At 44.0% G+C, this 20878-nt stretch overlaps 1 protein-coding gene across 6 annotated transcripts in view; it reads left to right on the top strand.

Moving 5' to 3' along the window:
* AKAP13 (A-kinase anchoring protein 13) overlaps positions 1-20878 on the top strand; it is a 117628-nt gene that overhangs the window by 80563 nt on the left and 16187 nt on the right. For all 6 annotated transcript variants that reach the window (XM_033166804.1, XM_033166803.1, XM_033166806.1 and 3 more), the window contains 7 exons: positions 6091-6256; positions 8385-8452; positions 9513-9576; positions 10043-10178; positions 11846-11955; positions 18514-18660; positions 19609-19859. In XM_033166804.1, the coding sequence (XP_033022695.1) occupies positions 6091-6256; positions 8385-8452; positions 9513-9576; positions 10043-10178; positions 11846-11955; positions 18514-18660; positions 19609-19859 (942 nt within the window). The remainder of the gene's footprint in view (positions 1-6090; positions 6257-8384; positions 8453-9512; positions 9577-10042; positions 10179-11845; positions 11956-18513; positions 18661-19608; positions 19860-20878) is intronic.

Below are 20878 nucleotides of genomic sequence, written 5' to 3'. Positions count from 1 at the left end.
ATAAACTCTTGCTGCTCTCTCTCTCTCTCTCTCTCTCTCTCTCTCTCTCTGTGTGTGTGTGTGTGTGTGTGTGTGTGTCTCAGAGAGAGAGAGAGAGCACATCCCCTGCACTCATCCACTTCTTTTTCTAAATTTCTTTAGAATCTCTGAGAGATAACAGATGTCACCTCTCTAGCATCGGAAGGGTTAAGATCCTCTTCGAGGAAACTCGCAAGAAACAGCCCTTCCTTCTCCCCTCCCTCCTTCTCTTGCTCAACTTGTTTCTGACTTCCTTTCCCCCAAACTCCCTTTCATGACAGCAGCCTTAGCAGCAAGCAAGGAGGGTTTTCTCCCCACATACCCCGCACTAACCTTATGGATGGATAGGTGTCCGGCATTGCTCTTCTCGCACTAATATCTTTGGGAAGCATGTCCCTAAAATGGAACAGATTATCCGACGTACCCCAGATCACGGTGAGGCTGATAGGACGGTGGAACTTGGAGGTAAGAGTCTGTATCTCACCAGACAAACGGAGGAAGCGGCTTTCTACTGAAACAGACCATTGGGCCATCTACTTCAGTACTTTCCATGCAGACTGGCAAAGGCTATCCAGGGTTTCAGACGGGATACTCTCAGCCATACCTGGAGGGAGATGCTGGGGATTGAACCTGGGACCTTCTGCATGCAGAGCAAATGTTCTATCACTGAGCTACGGCCCTTGGATGCTCAGGCTTTTGTGTGTGTGTGTGTGTGTTAGTTAAACACAGAAAGCATTAGTTGGTTGTGCCTTATTTGGAGGCTGATGTCTTGAAAGTCCAGGTTTGGCTGTCCAGTGGAACAAATCTTCCAAAAACATTTTTTTCATTCTGGTGCGGCCTGAGCTCTCATGCCGATCTCTACTGGATTTGGAAGAAGATTCCATTTTATCTGCTTTCAATGATGGGTCGTGGGTTTCTTTTAAAAAAACAACAACATTTTTTGATTGGTGTTTTGAAAAGGCCTTTTCCATTGCTGAAGCTCTTATACACCATTTCCTGTTTTCTAACTGAAGCCAGTGTCTGCCTGCCTGCCTCTCTTCTCTCTCCTCCTCCCGCCCCCCACCCCTTCTCTCTCAGTGGTACCTCGGGTTAAGAACTTAATTCGTTCTGGAGGTCCGTTCTTAACCTGAAACTGTTCTTAACCTGAAGCACCACTTTAGCTAATGGGACCTCCTGCTGCCGCTGCGCCACCAGAGCACAATTTCTGTTCTTATCCTGAAGCAAGTTCTTAACCTGAAGCGTTATTTCTGGGTTAGCGGAGGATGTAACCTGAAGTGTATGTAACCTGAAGCATATGTAACCTGAGGTACCATTGTATTGGAGTGAGGCTGGTCCTAAACCAAACAAAAGTCATACAATCCCTTAAAAACAAGGGCTATGTTTGTTGGGGAATTCAGAATTTTGGTGCTTGCTTTGGTCCTGCTGGCTGAGAAGCAAAGCGCTCAGGTAAAAGGTACATTTTTAATGGACAAATGGATGCTTAAAGTCCTGGAAGTGAGAGATTGTTGACTCACACAGAAGCCTTCTTGAGCCATAGGTGTTGAGAAGAAAATTTAGAATTCATGCTGCGCGTGTAGGCGTCTTGTTAGCCTCTTTGAGTTATCCGTGCTCTTTGATGTCAAAAGGAGAAGACGGGATTAAGCAATAATGCTACTTAGTGTTTACACAGTCTTTTCAGAGCGTTCAAAGCATCTCAAAACATATTAACTGAGTAATCCTTGCAACAGCTGCCTTCAATAAGTTGGTGTTATTTACACTTTCTTGTTTGTTTGCTTTTTGTAAAAATTTGACATCGCACCCGTCATTTCAATTAGGCGTCTTACAAGTATAGAATAGAATAGTTCTTCGCAGTTAAATATATGGAGCCAATGTGGCACAAAGCTGGGGAACGAGGCAGTTCTGGGTCCAGATTGCTACTCAGCCGTGAAACTCACCGGAAGACCTTCAGCTGAAACTCCCAGTGTCCAGCACAAACTACTTCTCAGGCTTGTTTTGAGGACACAGTAGGGATCAGCAGCCATTAACACTTAAAAGCTGTGGAACATTGAGAAACCTTGGCATGGATTCATTACCAGGCATGTCTCTCTGTGGGGAGGGTTCCATGACTGTAGTGCCACCACCGAAAAGGCCCTTTCTTCAGTCTCAACTCATGTCACCTCAAACGGACAGGGGCCTCCGAAGATAATCTCAATACTTGGGAAGGTTCATTTAGGCATAGATGACAGTCCTTAGGTAACCTGGGTCCTAAACCAGCAAACAGGCAGCTAACCAGTGACACTATTTAAGAACCATTCTTGTATGTTCTTACAAAACTGGTCTCAGCCAACACTCTAGGAGCTATATCATGGCCCTTCTGGATTTTCCAGATAACCTCCTAAAATGCATAAGAATTGCCCTGTTGGATCAGGCCAATGGCCCATCCATCTAGCCTACATTCTGTCCTCACAGTGGACAACCAGATACCTATAGGAAGCTCACAATCAGAACCTGACTACTACAGCATGACTCTCCCTGCTTGTGATTCTCAACAACTGGCATTCATAAAGATATTGCCTCTCAAATGGCTATATGCTTAATCTGGCCCAAGCTTGCTTTGTTCAGGAAGCATTGAAGATAAGAGAAGTGTGTGTCGTCAGGCCACTTACCGGTAGTAAGTTCATGACTAAGGTAATTTTGTAAATTTATTTTAAAGTGGACGCATCCCCTTTCACGATGTTAGCCACCACCGCACCAAGCAACTTCCTTCCAGCATTCTTGGGTCTAGTTCTCACTGAGGTGATAAACCTCCATCTGGGTTGTACCATTTCAGTCAGGTGGGGCCCTGCGTGACAGAATACCTCTCCTTATAAAAAGCATTTCCTTTACATAGAAAACTTTAATGTCAGAGACAAGGATTTCAGCCTAGCCTTTTATGTGTAGGTTTTTGGGGTTATGAGTGCATGAGAGAGAGAGAGAGAGTTGAATCCTTTGAGACCCCACCTGAAATATGACGTGGTTCAGCACAGATGCATGTTCAACACAGTGAGGCAGAAGGGCTGTTTGTAAAATTAGTTTTTATTCAAGATTTTCTTGTGTAACAAACAAACAAAGGGGTTAAAATGGCAGAAGGGCTTCTTGAGAGTGAGATTAAAGTTCCTCAAACGCTGTGTGCAGATCATGTTGGAGGGGCAGGGACACATGTTGTGCAAAAGGCAGATGCAAAATTTCTTCCTCATCACTGTTACTTGGGGGGTGAAAGTGTGTTTCCTTTTGCTCCAACTTGTTTTTGCAGACTGAAGGATCTCATTTGAATCCTGAGAATGGCAGTGTTGTAAATTCCTAGTCCTCAATGTTCCAGATGCTACCGAATATTTTAAAGCAGCAATGCCCAGTGTTGTTGTTCTTTGTTCCAGTGATTTATTGGGGGGGGAGCTACGTTCTTCACCCAGCAATGTCTCTCCCAGATTAAAATTCACGATTTGTATCACTGATAGGAGTTCAATAGTAACGAAAGCTTCCGTGGTTTCAGAAAAGAAGTAAGTTTTGAATTGAAACCGGCTTGACAGTGAGTGTAGTTTTCAGCAATTCTTGGCAATGTGTTTGGCGAGGGTAGCCAACATAGTGCAGTCTGGATACTGACAGACTCCCATCAGCCAGTCAGCATGGTTTAATTTAGGGAACCTTTTTAATGTTTAATGATTTATCGTGTTTTTAATATTCTGTTGGGAGCCGCCCAGAGAGGCTAGGGAAACCCAGCCAGATGGGTGGGGTATAAACAATAAATTATTAATTAATATTAATCAATTAATTAATTATCTAATGGCCAGGGGTGGTGGGAGTTGCAGTCTAGCAACATCTGGTGGCATTAAGCAGGATATCCCAGGTTTAAGGCCACAGTCAAAGCATCTTTGCTTAGTAGCCTCCACTACTCTCCCAATCCATTGCATCCTTGGAATCAGGGTAGCAAACTTAGATTGGCACGGCTCAGGATAAAACACGTATGGAAGCCACAGCAGACAAGCAGCCCGGCCCTGTTCATGTTTACTTGAAAGTAAGTCTCACAAAATTCAGTGGTGCTTACTTCCAAGGAAGAGTGTTTAGAAGGATTGATGCTTCAGACAGGGCCTGGTTGAAAGAAGGATTGCTAGTTGCTACAGCAGTATAACTAACTTTGCATTCTCGCTTTGGAATGTAGTGCTTGAAATGGGGCTGATAAGACTTCCCTCAGGGGTTGCAGTCAGAATTGTAGGTATGCGCTGTGCTTCCAGAGACACTTAGGACTGAATTCAGAGAGACACGGAGATGCAGAATTACGTAGCATGTTACCAAGATTTGCATGTGTCATCCAGGGGGCGCAGAGCTTTTCCTCCTGAAGACTGCAGGGCTTGCCATAATTTTTGTCTCAATTCCACTATTGCTGCCAACCCTTTCAGCTTCCCTCCTGCAGTTAACTGTGTCGCTGCTGCTTGGGCAGCTGCTTGGAACAGATGGAATTAAACAGACTTGCAAATCATCTTCTGCCCTTCCAAATACTATTTGAGGTTCGTGGCTTGACAAGTGCCATAAATATCTGCCGATTCAAACTAAATATGAACGAGTTCATTAGTCATAAGAACATAATAAAGAGTCTGCTGAATCAGACCAAATTGGGCCCATCTATTCCAGCATCCTGTTCTTAAAGGTAAAGGTACCCCTGACCATTAGGTCCAGTTGTGGACGACTCTGGGGTTGTGGCACTCATCTCACTCTATAGGCCGAGGGAGCCGGCGTTTGTCCGCAGACAGCTTCCGGGTCATGTGGCCAGCATGACTAAGCCATTTCTGGTGAACCAGAGCAGCGCACGGAAACGCCGTTTACCTTCCCGCCGGAGCGGTACTTATTTATCTACTTGCGCTTGACGTGCTTTCAAACTGCTAGGTGGGCAGGAGCAGGGACCGAACAACGGGAGCTCACCCCGTCGCGGGGATTTGAACCACCGACCTTCTGATCGGCAAGCCCTAGGCTCTGTGGTTTAGACCACAGCGCCACCCGTGTCCCTTACATTGACCAATTGGATATCCATGGAAACCTCAGAAGAAGGACTTGAGTCCGGTAGTACTCTCTCCACTTTTTATGGTCAGCAACAGGTATTCAGAGTCATAATGCCTTGCCTCTGACTGTGGAGGTAGACCATTGCCCTCATGGCTAAACAGCCACTGATAGCCTTATCCTGCGTTAATTTATCTAATTAAAACAAAAAACAAAACCATCCAAGTTGGTGGCTATCACTGTGATAGGCACCCACAATTTGTGCTTTCCAGAAGCAATTAAATACAGTTTTTTCTTTGGAATGGAAGTCTTTTGTGGACTACTTAAAAAAGCATTAGAGTCAAATGAAATCATGAGCGGGATTCGAGATAAAAGCAGTAGAAGAAAAACAAAAAGATAATCATAATAGAGGAATTTTTGGTTGTAGATAAAGATTAAATGCAGTAGAAAAGGTTTGAACAAAAGCACAGTGGAGGTGAGAGTGGAAAGTCAACTCATGAAATAATGTAATTGTTTGATTTGAAGGTTATTGTGAAAATGTTTGAAAAATTTAATTTTACACACACACATTTTTCTTTCAACAGGCTTTTCCAGCTAGATGAAAATATCTCTCCCGTAGATGTTTGCTTTGTGTTGCTTTTAAACCTAGCTTGTTTTTTTTTTTGTACTTATAAACCACCACCACCTAGTTCAACTGTTTTTATGATATGTTTGTAAATTGCCTTGACACATGCAAAGAAAGGTGATTCATAAATTAATAAAAGTGAAATAGTAAAAAATCTTACAGGAGTGAATGTCCACAGGCACTTGCAAAGGTAAATACTTACGGCCTCGGTCATGCGTCTGATTCAGATGTGCCTCATTCTGAGTGTCCACAGCCAATGACTCACAACTGAGCTTGGTGTGAGACAGAATGGGAGGTGAGAATATCTGTGTTGTCCAGTGATATGGCTCCCAAATATGTTTTCCCTCAGGTGAAAAGTGTCTTCCACAAAAAAATAACAAAGAGCTCATTCTCTTTGGGGTTTCCCATCCTCACACATTTCTTTCCTTTCTTTCTTTTAGGAAAAAGAGAAAGATAAGGAGAAAACAAAAGAGAAGGACAAAGACTCCAAGGAAAAGGACAAGAAGATGATAAACGGGCATCTCTTCAGTGCCACCCCGACGGTGGGGCCTATCCATTGTTGCCACTGTTTGAAGCCTTTTAACAAGGATTCCTTTGCCTGTGCAAGTGAGTGGCATTTTTTTCTGCCCTGTGTTCTGTTGCGGACAGACGTGTGGAGCATTATTTTCCAATCAAAATGTAGATGGGTGATTGTGAAATTAACAAAAGTGGCTGCCATTTTGTTTCCAGAGAGCAGTTTAATAGACTCCAAATTGGTTCTGACAATAAGGCCAATTTGAACACCCGGAACAAGCCAAACTTATTTATTTTATATATTGCCTTTACGTGTTATCCTCCCAACAACCTTGTGATGTAGGTTAGAGTGAGAGTTCTGACTGGCCGCAAGGTGACCTATTGAGCTCCATGGATGATTTGGGAGATTTGAATCCATTCTTCAACCAGTGCTAAGTGTTGTACAAACTAAATAGTAGCAAAGAAACAAGGACAAACAAAAAAAATCCATTGTGCTGTGGCGGAGTTGGAGAGTGTTGGACTTAGACCAGGGAAATCTGGGTTCAAATGAATGGATGACCTTGAGTCAGTCTTAGCTTGCAAGGTTGTTGTGGATATAAAAATGGGGGTGCTGTTCTTTGTTAGAGTCCTGGTGTGTTTCTCCCCAGAAGTTGAAATCAGGAGGTGTTTGAATGATTTTGTATCAGGAGGGCTGAAACTCTTTGCCCTTGGTGTATGACATTATCGTAAAAAATGAAAATCGGTTTTGCAGTCAGGACCATTTTCATAAGGAAGTATTCATTAAAATCCTTGCTTTCCTGTTCTGATTTTGCATACCCCTGCTAATGACCTTCGTGACTGCAATGCGTTCATTTTCAATCACTTCTCACACATCTACTGGTAGTAGTTCTGGTCTTCGGTTTATATGCTTAGTAGTTCGTTTACATGACCAGGCAAAAAGTGATGCCTTTCAGAATGTAAAATTCTGTTTAGTGATGCGGGTGAATACTGAACTGTAAGTCATTGTGTATGGAAGTAGCCTGAGACAAATCCCCTCCTCCTTTCATTCCAGGAAACATAGCACCAAAATCAGGTCAGAATTATTTCCAGATAGAAAATGATGGCATTACATCTAACAAGTTAGTTTCCTGGGGGAGGAGGTGTTCAGAAGGGGAATAGAATATTCCTTGTATAGTCCCGTTTTAAAACCTAAGAATTCTGACCCTTGTGTCAGGGCTTTTAAAGTCAGCATGTGAGCCCTTAATCAAAATGAGTTTGGGTTCAAGTGAGGCTTTTGAGCAAAATAAATACATAAAACAAAGCTATCTGTTAAACGGGCATTGGGTTGGGGGATCTATACCTGAGTCACAGGTTGTGACGCAATTCAGTATTTTCCTTTGCATAATCGCCTAACATGTACAATGTCAAAACTGAGCCACGTTATCTCCACGGGGCATTTCCTTGTCTGAGAACCTGAAGTTGCTGGTTTGTTGCTATTTACTCAGGTGAAAATGCAAAGGTTAACCGATGAGACATTTTTCTGTTGCCCAACCGGTATTGACTGTGGCGATGACGAGGATTATGAGAAACGAAAGTAGCTCGGCTTTCTTTGCACCCACCCCCAAAGTGTTGTATGCATAACGTAGCGCCGTAGGGCTTGTGATGGGAAGAGTTGACAACTTATTCTGATGTTCTGTGACAATACATAACATTCCCCCCCCCCCCCAAGAAGCTCAGAGCAGAAATGGAAAAATATAGCTTAGTTAGGCAGCTAGTTTTGGACAGATAACAGCTCCAGATTGGCTGTAGCTGCTTTATCATGAATTCTCTAGGATGGCCCAGGTGTGATGGCATAGGACATGTGTATAGCAAGACCAGTGCTCCTTGTGAGTTCTGTAGAGGAAGGAATGGGAAGTGAGTTTTGGGTACTTGCAGATCGCAAAGGGTTCCTTTACTGGAAATCTGAGTAGTAAGGGAATGGAGAAGGTCTCCATTTACTTTGATGTTTGTCCTTTGGCTTTCTTTTACATCTCATTTCCCGCTGAACTTGATATTTCCCCATTCTTCTGCATTTTAAAGTTGGAAGATTTGGTGGCATAAATAATTAACACGAAAGAAAGCAAATTTTAGCTGTCCTGATGGCTGCTGGACACCTAAGGAGGTCCGAATTGTTAAACTCTGAAGACCATCACAAGAAACTGGGCAAATATCGACATGTGCCGCTGTCCTTTCTTTTATACAGGTTGTGGTGTCCTGGTCCATAAAAACTGCAAGGAGAGTGTGGTTGCTTGTGCCAAAGTCAAAATGAAGGTAAGAATCGTCTTGTTTTTTTTAAAAAAAGATAATTATCCAAAAATTTCTGTTTGTGCCTAGAAATCGTATGGTAGTAATACGACCAGGATGTCTGGAGTATAGACTTCTGCTTTTCAGAAGAGCAGGTTTTCTCTGCCTTGAAAAATTTCACGTCTTCTGCTGTTTTTAAATGTTTGTTTATTCAGTATTTTTTTTCTACTGCGGAACTCAAAGTGACCTACAAGAATAAACAAACATACATTAAAACCAGTTTAAACAGAGAAAAATATAAAGCTCATTCCCATTTTGAAAAGCCAGGACTTAAACATTGCATTCCCTGAACAAGACAGCAGATAATTAAAAGTCAGAGGTCTAGGAGAAATTGTATTTGCCTGTCACCTAAAGACAGGTAGATATAATTTTATGTACTTGATTGTAAACCACTTTGAGGGTTGTTTGGTTATTTTTTACAAAGTGGATTACAAATCCCTAAGAGGTTTACAACCATAATTTAAGACATGCAGAAAGTTAAAACCACAATATGTAATGATAGCACCAGGCGAGCCTCTCTGGGGTAGCATTCCACAAGCAGGGAGCCACCATTGAAAATGCCTGTTCTTCTTTTGCTGCTCTCCAGACCTCCCATAGACTGGGCACATGGAGGATTACAGGATTGCAGGGTCTGCATCAGTTCATACTGGGGGCAGTTCATACATTGATTTCTAGCCCTGGTTCTTGCATATGTGAGAACAAACTTCAGTTCATCATCATGGTTAGCTTGAACAAAGCAAACCATGGTTGGACATATTTATTCTGTTAATTTATATACCGCTTAACTACAGAGGCCTCTCAAGCAATTTTCAAAAGTACAGTACAAAAGAGTAAAAATCCACTTAACCTATAAAAGCAGATTTCCTGCTGGAATGAAACAAAGGTCTTCAGAATACTAACAGGCTGGCTGTGTCACATTTTAAGGGTATATGTGGAGGTGCCTATGTATGTTTCAAGCTCCTTCAATAAATTGTTTCTAATGCAGAGTAGCAATTCATTTGTCTCTTTATCTTTTTTCCATCTCCAGAAAGGAGGAGGCCTTCTAGTCAATGATACTTCCTCGTTACCTACAGTAATTATGAGAAATAAGCGTGAGTAGCCTTTTTCCTTCCTTCTTTACTTTTCACTGCATCACCTCAAACCAGGGTTTCTTTTCTTTTTTGTAATTATGACATAGAAGTGGTTGTATGTGCTTTAAGATCATGAGCAGAATATAAGGTTGTAGCCAGTGCTGGTCACATTACTAACATAGGCTCATTGATTTCAGCTGGTCTACTCTGAGTAGGACTTTTCCAACAATTTTTTTTTCTTACCTTGGTGGTGCATGAATTCTGAACGGTGTGCTGAAAATGCAGCTCCAAAGCTTTGTAGTTATGTCTGTTCTTCTTATACCACTCGTGATTGCCGTGTGTGTTTTGTTTAAATCTGTGTCTTTCATTTGTACTGATGTGTATTTTTACTCACGTTATTGTCATTTGTTATAAAATTATCACAAAACGTTAGGGTGGCCTGTTGACTGTAACTAAAGAGGTGATGACAATATTTCCCCCTTTGCAGCCTCTCAGCCAAAGGAGAGACCTCGATCTGCGATTCTAGCCCCTGATGAGAACACTGTGACCTCCATGTTCAATAGCAGGCGATCCCAGCATAACCCTTCCCTTTCGAAAAGTGTCTCCATCCAGAACATTGCTGGGTAAGGGTCATTCTTTTTGGGCAGGTACATTTGGCGCTAATAAGTGCATGGTTCTCAACAGTGAATAGAGGCAGAACTCAAAGGAAGAGCCTGTGAAGAAAATCCCAGGCTTAGTTCCTGGTTATTATTATTTTGCAATTGGAAGGATTTTAAGTGGCAGGGCTGCAAGAGAACCCTGCCTTGAAACTCTGGAGAACTGATGCAAATCAGAGAGCGACTGCCTAGATGAATCAGTAGTTTTACTCCTGTACGTGGTTTCACTTTGGGGTGGAGAAGCTACAGGCTATGGGCCATATTTGGCTCAGCACGGTTTCCACTCCGGCTGTTTCTGCCCAACCCTGTCTACCTGCTGTTATATGTCTCTGTGTCCCATTATATGCTGGATTGACTACACAAAAATAATCGCCCATGGGGGAACTCTCGTTGCACAGCTGGCCCATGCAGAAAGCCTCTACTGCTGCTGGTCCCAAACATTGTGCAAAGGACTTTGACAGATGGGTAGGACAACCCAGCTATCAGTCACTGGGTGTCATAATGTCAGGTGATTAACAGGAGGTTTCCCCTGCCCACCTGTCCAAGTTGGCCCATGAGGATGGGGACAGATAACAATCCAGCCCACCAAGCCAAAAAGGTTCCTCACCCTTCTAAGACAACCTTGTGTGTTGAGTGGAGATTCACACCTTCGTATGGTGAGATGATTTAAAGTATGGATGGGGAACCTGTGCTCCTCCTCCAGGGTTTACTAGAATCCATATCTCATCAGCCCTAGCTAGCATGGTGAATGGTCAGGGACGATGGGAGTTGGGAGTTTGCAGAATCGCAGGTGCCCCGTGCCTGGTTTTGGATACCATAACCACGTCTGGGCATATATGCTGTCTCCTGTTGGCAGAAGGATGTTAATTGTTGATGTGTTTGAATAATTGGAGATTTCAAGCAATGGATCAAGGTAGGAATGCTATTGGAGGAATGGGGGTTGCAGGGGAGAAGAGTCAGGCAGCTGCCCCTTCCCCATCTTATATCACACCTGTAAGGTTTGCGTGATGGTGCCTCACAAGTAACAGAGCAGGAGCCCAAAACAGTCTTTTGCACTTTTATTGTGCAAACTATTTACAGTGCAGAGCTACAAAAAGCATGTCTGTCTCAGTCGCTGGCAGAATCCAGGAGTGGCCCCTTCCGGCTTCTCCCCCAGCATAATAACTTTGGCACCCCAAGTCTCCTCCTACCCTCCTTGCGTTTCATCCCTCTGTGCAACTGGGGTGCCGGAAATGGCGTGCCTCTCTCCTGACCAGCCGGGCGAGGTGAGCTCAGGGTCTCAGCAACATCCCCAAGCCCTCTCCCTGCCAGGCTCCATGTTTGTGGCTCCTGGCTAGAAGTGGCGCTGGGGCTCTCAGTTGCATCCCTAAACTCCCCGCCAGGCTGGTTCCTTCCCTCCCCTCCCCACTGGAGGTGTGGCGGCTTTCCCTGCTGGAAGAAGTGCTGCTGCTCATTTAGTGTCGGGGCTCTCTGTATGCTAACGGACCCTCCGTTCCCCTCACCGGGCCAGGAGGCAGTTCCTTGACAACACCCTCCCTGCCTTCCTCAGTTGAGACTCAGGTTTCCTGAGTCAGCTGTCCAGCAAAGGTAAAATTTTGAATGGCCTGTTCTTTTTTGCCTCTGTGTCCCTCCAGAGTTGGGAACGATGAAAACATACTTTCATGGAAGTTCCTCTCCCAGTCAACGGACTCCTTGAATAAAATAAGCCGGGTGAACGAATCCATGGAGTCATTAACAGATGAAGGTAAGTGGCAGCAGTAAAACAGGCTCAAGTAGTGATCATAAGAAGAGCCTGCTGGATCAGGCCAATGGCCCATCTAGTCCAGCATCCTGTTCTCACAGTGGCTGAAATCAGCAAGCAAGATTCAACTGCAAGTGGTGATGGTTTGAAGCTTCCTATGTGTACAAAATGTCCTTGAAAACATCCACCAAATCAAATTAGGTCAATTGTAGACTGGCTCCTGATGGACTAGTTTACTATGTGCAAATACATTATTGCAAGCATATCCAACTCCCAAGAGACTGTGATCTACTCTCAGCGTGGGTGTCAGAGGATTGACTGGAGTTGTTGAGCTTTTTGGGGGGAGGACTGACAAGGCTCATTGAGACTGATGGGCTTTGTAGCCAAATAGCACCAGGAGGTCCAAACTCCTGTGCTACAGCCTAGACACAAGATTATTGCCTCAGTTAGAACTAGGCTCCAAATTTAATTGCGGCTAGCAATTACGATTGGGGGTTTCACTTTTATAACACAATTATCACTCTCTTATCTACTGGTCTGGTTTGCATGTCATGGTGATCCAGTGCTCATTCCTGGAGGGGCATTGTACCCACTTTGCTCCTTACTGGTCCTTTTTATCACAGCAAGGCAGCTAAACCAAGGTTTGATTTACCGTATTTTCTCAAATCTAACGCTCACCTTTTTTTTGGCCAAATTACATCGAGAAAATTAAGGCGCGCATTAGATTCGATGGCACATTTACATTCACCAGCTAATCCTTTTTTTTTTCAAGGTTCTGAAAACTGAGGTGTGCATTAGATTTAATGGCTCATTAGATACGAGTGAATACAGTATTAAGTCACCTGAACCCAGGATCATGGTTTAGCATTTTCCTTCTTAACCACAGTATAAAAATCATAAACCAAACCTTCACTCCAGATTGTGGATAAGGGGGAGAGATCTTAACCACAATCCCAGATTTGAAAAATGTGCTAAACTAAACCTTGGTTTAGTTGCCTCAACTTACTAAACTAAAAGGACGAGGGAGAAGAGTGGGTGCAATCTCCTCCTCGGGAGACCACACGTGGTTTGGGTTAGCATGTGACTGCTGCCACTATGTGGCCTGCTATCTTTTCATAGTTCCCAAATCAAATGATTACTTTTTCTGTTCAATCTCTGCGTAGGTTGTTTTGGACCTGGAAACCAAATTTCTTTATGCTCCAGGACATAGCCCATCCGTTAATTCATTTTAGCTAGGCACAGCTAAGACATGCAGAATGGTGTCCTTTCAAGTAGCAGTGAGCAGTGGCTGCTTTGGTAGCGGATAATTTTTTCTAAAATTGTATTCAGAGGATAAGTAAGCAGTTTCCTGCTCTTTCTTGCTGCACGAAGTGCTGCTACGCTGGATAATCCTCGGCTCCAGGCTCGTCTGTTAGTTGCTTTCATAGCTCGAATTTGCAGGCTTCGCAGAGCCCCTTTCAACCATTCTGCTAATTTCACCAGAGTAAACAAAGGCGGATAAATTGCACCTTAATTACAATGCAATTACATGTCATTACATAAATGGTTCGCTCTTGGAGATATACACTGTAATTGCGGATTTACTAAGCATTAACTACCAAGTCCCCTTCATGGATCACTGCCTTGTCGTGGCGAAGGGGCTTGAATTACTCAGGCAAGCTATGGACAGGTCAAGATGGACAGGTCATAGCGGAGAGTTTGGACCAAACGTGATCCACCTGGAGAAGGAACTGGCAAGCCGCTCCAGTATCCCTGCCAAGAAAACTCCATGGACAAAGACAACAGGCATATAAAAGATATGACGCTGGAAGATGAGCCCCTCAGGTCGGAAGGCGTCCAACTTGCTACTGGGGAAGAGCGGAGGACAAGTACAAGTAGATCCAGAGCTGATGAAGCGGCTGGGCCAAAGCCGAAAGGACGCTCAGTTGCGGATATGCCTGGAAGTGAAAGGAAAGTCCAATGCTGTAAAGAAAAGTATTGCATAGGAACCTGGAATGTAAGAACCATGAACCTTGGTAAGCTGGATGTGGTAAAAAATGAGATGGCAAGAATAAACATTGACATCCTAGGCATCAGTGAACTAAAATGGACAGGAATGGGCGAATTCAGTTCGGATGACTATCATATCTACTACTGTGGGCAGGAATCCCGTAAAAGAAATGGAGTGGCCCTCATAGTCAACAAAGAGTGGCGAAAGCTGTACTGGGATGCAACTTCAAAAATGATAGAATGATCTCGATACGAATCCAAGGCAGTCCTTTTAACATCACAGTAATCCAAGTTTATGCACCAACTACCAGTGCTGAAGAAACCGAAATTGATCAATTCTATGAAGACTTACAACACCTTATAGAAATGACACCAAAGAAGGATGTTCTTCTCATTATAGGGGATTGGAATGCTAAAGTAGGAAGTCAAGAGATAAAAGGAACAACTGGCAAGTTTGGCCTTGGAGATCAAAATGAAGCAGGGCAAAGGCTAATAGAGTTCTGTCAAGAGAACAAGCTGGTCATCACAAACACTCTTTTCCAACAACACAAGAGACGACTCTACACATGGACATCACCAGATGGGCAACATCGAAATCAGATTGATTATATTCTCTGCAGCCAAAGATGGAGAAGCTCTATACACTCAGCGAAAACAAGACCTGGAGCTGATTGTGGCTCAGATCATCAGCTTCTTATAGCAAAATTCCAGCTTAAACTGAAGAAAGTAGGAAAAACCACTGGGCCACTAAGATACAATCTAAATCAAATTCCTTATGAATACACAGTTGAAGTGAAGAACAGGTTCAAGTATTTAGATTTGGTGGATAGAGTACCTGAAGAACTGTGGATGGAGGCTCGTAACATTATACAGGAGACAGCAACGAAAACCATCCCAATGAAAAAGAAATGCAAGAAAGCAAAGTGGCTGACCAATGAGGCCTTACAAATAGCGGGGGAGAGAAGACAAGCAAAATGCGAAGGAGATCGTGAAAGATACAGGAAATTGAATGCAGATTTCCAAAGAATAGCAAGGAGAGACAAGAGGGCCTTTCTAAACGAGCAATGCAAAGAAATAGAGGAAAATAACAGAATGGGAAAAACCAGAGATTTATTCAAGAAAATTGGAGATATGAAAGGAACATTTCGTACAAAGATTACCACAATTAAGGACAAAAGTGGAAAGGACCTAACAGAAGCAGAAGACATCAAGAAGAGGTGGCAAGAATACACAGAGGAATTATACCAGAAAGATATGGAGGTCTCATACACCCCAGGAAATGTGGTTGCTGACCTTGAGCCAGACATCCTGGAGAGTGAAGTCAAATGGGCCTTAGAAAGCCTTGCTAACAACAAGGCCAGTGGAAGTGATGATATTCCAGCTGAACTATTTAAAATTTTAAAAGAGGATGCTGTTAAGGTGCTGCACTCAATATGCCAGCAAGTTTGGAAAACTCAGCAGTGGCCAGAGGATTGGAGAAGATCAGTCTACATCCCAATCCCAAAGAAGGGCAGTGCCAAAGAATGCTCCAACTACCGCACAATAGCACTCATTTCACACGCTAGCAAGGTTATGCTTAAAATTCTACAAGGCAGGCTTAAGCAGTATGTGGACCGAGAACTCCCAGAAGTGCAAGCTGGATTTCGAAGGGGCAGAGGAACCAGAGACCAAATTGCAAACATGCGCTGGATTATGGAGAAAGCCAGAGAGTTCCAGAAAAACATCTACTTCTGCTTCATTGATTATGCAAAAGCATTTGACTGTGTCGACCACAGCAAACTATGGCAAGTTCTTAAAGAAATGGGAGTGCCGGATCACCTCATTTGCCTCCTGAGAAATCTCTATGTGGGACAAGAAGCTACAGTTAGAACTGGATATGGAACAACTGATTGGTTCAAAATTGGGAAAGGAGTACGACAAGGCTGTATATTGTCTCCCTGCTTATTTAACTTATATGCAGAATACATCATGCGAAAGGCTGGACTGGATGAATCCCCAAACGGAATTAAGATTGCCGGAAAAAATATCAACAACCTCAGATATGCTGATGATACTACCTTGATGGCAGAAAGTGAGGAAGAATTGAAGAACCTTTTAATGAGGGTGAAAGAAGAGAGCGCAAAATATGGTCTGAAGCTCAACATCAAAAAAACTAAGATCATGGCCACTGGTCCCATCACCTCCTGGCAAATAGAAGGGGAAGAAATGGAGGCAGTGAGAGATTTCATTTTCTTGGGTTCCATGATCACTGCAGATGGTGACAGCAGTCACGAAATCAGAAGACGCCTGCTTCTTGGGAGAAAAGCAATGACAAACCTAGACAGCATCTTAAAAAGCAAAGACATCACCTTGCCGACAAAGGTCCGTATAGTTAAAGCTATGGTTTTCCCAGTAGTAATGTACGGAAGTGAGAGCTGGACCATAAAGAAGGCTGATCGCCGTAGAATTGATGCTTTTGAATTATGGTGCTGGAGGAGACTCTTGAGAGTCCCGTGGACTGCAAGAAGATCAAACCTATCCATTCTCAAAGAAATCAGCCCTGAGTGCTCACTAGAAGGACAGATCCTGAAGTTGAGGCTCCAGTACTTTGGCCACCTCATGAGAAGAGAAGACTCCCTAGAAAAGACCCTGATGTTGGGAAAGATGGAGGGCACAAGGAGAAGGGGACGACAGAGGCTGAGATGGTTGGACAGTGTTCTTGAAGCTACTAACATGAGTTTGGCCAAACTGCGAGAGGCAGTGAAGGATAGGCGTGCCTGGCGTACTCTGGTCCATGGGGTCACGAAGAGTCGGACACGACTGAACGACTGAACAACAACAACAACAACTACCAAGTAACTTATAGAAGACTTTTGAAAAACAAAAGGGGGGTAAAAGAATTACATGGTTACCCGAATGGAGCTTAATGGTTCTACAAACGATCATCTCAATGCTCGGTAATGTGATAAAGGCATCAAAGCGACCCTTAGCCAGTCAGATTTTACTGTGCAACAATCTCATGAACTCAAACCACACTGAGGGTATTCCTTCTTGCCTGCACTCAGAATGGGATAAAAAAGACCCTTCCCCCAAAATTATTTCTTGGGTGGGTGTGATATTGCTTAGGGAGGTTCCCCTTGCCCCGTAAAATGCACCACCCTTCCCTCCTCTGTTCATCTCTAGTAGTTACTTCTCCGGTCCAATTCACATAATGATGCTTCCAATATTGGTATCTCATAAATGCAAATAATGTCTGTTAGCTCTCCTTGTTTGGTGAACTTCCAAGCCCCTGGGGTATTAAGCTGAAGGAGAGTAAGCTTCAGTAGGAGCAGTTCAGCTGAAGAGGCTGAGTGCAGATTTTAGAGACCTAACAGGGGCCTGGACTCCCAGGGAAGTTGCAAAACGCTGAGTCCTCGGTTGAGCCCTTACTAGGCAGGGCCTGATGCCTCCCAAAGCCTTGCCTCTTGAACTAAAGTGCACTAAATTGTAAATGGCGCATTGGAATGGCCTCAGTGGCGCTCGTCTTCCCCAGTGGAAGATAAGCAAGCCACTGGCAGAAAGAACTTGCTAGGGTGGAGGGGACAGAGCCTCAATGCTAGCTTCCTTGCAGATGGGTCTCTGTTACTTACTAGGAGAGAGCAGGTCAAGGTGTTGAGAAAGGTGAGGCTAAAGCACTGACGAGAGCCAACCTAGTACATTTTCATTGTGCTGAATGGCTTCTGGGTGGTGGGTGGAACAGGTTTATGTGATCAAATCCTGGCTCAGTAAGCCAGAATATTAGTGAGCTCTGTGCTGCACCCATGTCACCCCTTTGCTCCCACTTTGCTCCTCTGTTCATGGAAGTGGGGAAGCAAACTAGGGAGCTGCACTTTCCCTTTTTGTGTGAACTGGTCTATGAAGATGTGATCTAAAGCTGGCTTCCAGCTCTTGGTTTTTTCCGAATCCTTGAACCATAGTTTCCAGCTTCCTCTCTTGCATGAAGGGGCTGTATGAGGAAGCACAGAGGGTCTGAAGCTCATCACCCAAAAGGTCTGTGTTGCTGTTCCAAAGATTCTGACATGTCTTCAAGGAGGTTCTATAAATTCTGCGATCCTTAGGCCTCCTGGACAGGCAGTGGTGGAGGAACCCTCTCCGGCACCTGGGGCAGGGCAGCCCGTATGGACTGCGCATGTGTGGCATCCCGCGCGTGCGCACTCCATATGGAATGCCACACATGCACAGTCCATATGGAATACTGCACATGCGCACTCCGTATGGGCTGCTGCTCGTACATGGCTTGTGCGGCAGCCCGTACAGATGGCGTGTGCCCTTGGCTGCTCTACAGCTAGGGGGAGGCAGGGGCCATCTTGTCACCCCCCCCCAAAAAAGAGTGGCACCCAGGGCAAACCGCCCCTCCGCCCCCACTTCGTATGCCCCTGTGGACAGGTGATCCTAAATTTGGGCCGTCATCTGATGAGACACCAACACCTGGAAGCCAATACTAAATTTTGTAGCATATGTATTGATAAAAGCATCAACCCTGCAGCTCAGCAAACTTGGGGATAAAAATACTAGGAGCATTTGTCATTCAGATTTCCTCTCTCCACTATCCAGGTGCAGATATGAATGAAGGCCAGCTCATGGGAGATTTCGAAACAGACTCAAAGCAGCTGGAAGCCCAGTCCTGGAGCCAAGTCGTAGATGCCAAGTTTCTCCGGCAACAAAAGAAGGATGTTGTGAAGCGGCAAGATGTCATTTATGGTGAGCATCACAATTTAACGCTAAGACGATCAAAATTCTGCAAGCACAGAAATGAAATTCTGCAACCTTTGTACATTAGCAAAAGTGTGTGGTTTCTCTTTTTTACATTTATTTATTTTGCTAATCCCAGGAAAGGATAAGGTGGTATAGAGACGATTGAAGACCCTTTCCCCCAATCTCATTCATTATTTCAGAAGGCATTCTCCCCCTTAGTGTTTTCTTTTTCTTCTAGAATTCATCCTTTTGAGATTCTGTTGTTTGTTTTGCTGTACTGTTTTATCACGTTGCTACTGTTTGATGTGTGTATTCTTTGTAGATTCTTGTTGTCTTTTATATTGTCTGTGAACTGCCTCAAAAAAGTTCTGATTTCAAGTATTTCTTGAGGCTTTGCAACCATAGGAACGTCCTCAGTTACTAAACCAGAGCAGAGATGCTTCGAGACCCAGGGATGGGGGACCTCTATAGAGGCACCCTGTGGCCACACTACTAACTAGTCCGACTTTGCAATGCCTTTGAGTATTTTCGCCTATGTTGAATGTGCCCTTAAACTCAGATGATTCTTTATGCTTGTTTGGATGGAGGGTAGAAAAGGGTATATTATAGAGAGGATACCAATGTGATGCCACCTGAATGTTTCTAGACTACAACTCCCATCAGCCCTGGCCAGCATGGCCAGTGGTCAGGAATGTTGGGTGCTGTGGTCGGACAACATCTGGAGGGCAGCACCTTGGCTATATAAAAGCAAAATTAGCATGAGTTGCTCTTTTGCTTCTGTCCCATTGCTGTCATGTGCCCACTGGAAACTTGCCTAGATACGACTGTGGCCCTTAGGCTGGAAAAAGTTCCCTGTGCTTGTAATGGCCAGTGCTACATTTTGTGGCTTTCCCTTCTCTGCTAACATCCCCTGTGTCTGTCTTGCCTTCACCCCTCTCTGTTCTTCTCCTTCAGAACTGATGCAGACGGAAATGCATCACGTCCGCACCTTGAAGATCATGAGCGACGTGTACAGCAGAGGAATGGTGCAGGAACTGCAGTATGAGCAGCAGATGGTGGAAAAAGTCTTCCCTTGCCTGGACGACCTGCTAAACATCCACACCCAGTTCTTCCAGCGGATTTTGGAGAGGAAGAAGGAGTCGCTGGCGGACAGAAGCGAGAAGAATTTTGTCATCAAGAGGATAGGGGACATCCTTGTGAACCAAGTAAGCACTGGGAAGAGTATCTGAGGGCAGCGCAGGGTACAGAGCCTGTGTTTCAGTCTGCCTAATATGGGTTGCACATGCAGCAAACTAAAAGCCATGATTCTGCGTGAGGAATGGCATAATTCTGCAGCCCCTGTTAGCAAATTAAGTGTCTATTTTACATAATATATTCTGCCAGGTGTGAGCAGGAGCAAATAGCTATATCAGGTCCTAAAGCCCCCACATCGCTGCAAATCCTGCTCAGTAGGCTTGAGGCAGGATCCAGCCGTTCTAGTGGAGTCAAAGGCATTATTTGCTTTTGCAAGCAGACCTAGTCTGATTCCTTGCGACATCTCTGTGAAGCACTCAAAATGATGCTGTAAAGTGATGCATAATGATTGACACTTACATTATTTATTTTGAGATTATTTAAACATTCACTTGATTGGAGTCAGATAGCCCTTTTAGTGAATCCAATGGAAAAACACGCATCAGCAAAACCACAATGGGAGCAGAACTGAAGCACAACAGAAGGAAAGGCATGTTTACTGAAGAAGGGGCACAACCTCAGGGAAGTCAGATTGCATAATTCATAGCTCTCTGAGGTCCAGTTATGATCCTAAATGTGTAAAAGGGGTTTTAAAAAACAAAACTGACCCTTAATATTATGCAAAATTGTATGCCCCAGGTTGATCATTGCGATCATCTGTTTTGGGGCACTATTAGTGGTCTCCCATGGATCAGAAGCACAGCTTTGTATCAACAAGAAATGATGCATTCAGTGCTGTGGAACTTCCTCCCACTAGAAGTCACACAGGCTCTGGTGTCCAGGTGTCTTGTTAAAACTATTTTGTTTCAGAAGGCTTTTGCATCATGGATATTTCTCTGTTGTTTTAAAATTTTCTAGTGTTTTTCTGAGAGATTAAATTCCTGGGGCTTAATTTATGGGATTTTTGTAGTTGTAAGCCGCTCTGAGACCTAAGATGGTGAAAAGTGGGATATAAGTAAGCAACTATTAAATGAATAAAAGCATTAATACC

The sequence above is a fragment of the Lacerta agilis genome, chromosome 13 (genome assembly GCF_009819535.1).
Source record: "Lacerta agilis isolate rLacAgi1 chromosome 13, rLacAgi1.pri, whole genome shotgun sequence".
NCBI classification, from domain to species: Eukaryota; Metazoa; Chordata; class Lepidosauria; order Squamata; family Lacertidae; genus Lacerta; species Lacerta agilis.
This window is presented reverse-complemented; position numbering and strand designations above follow the sequence as displayed.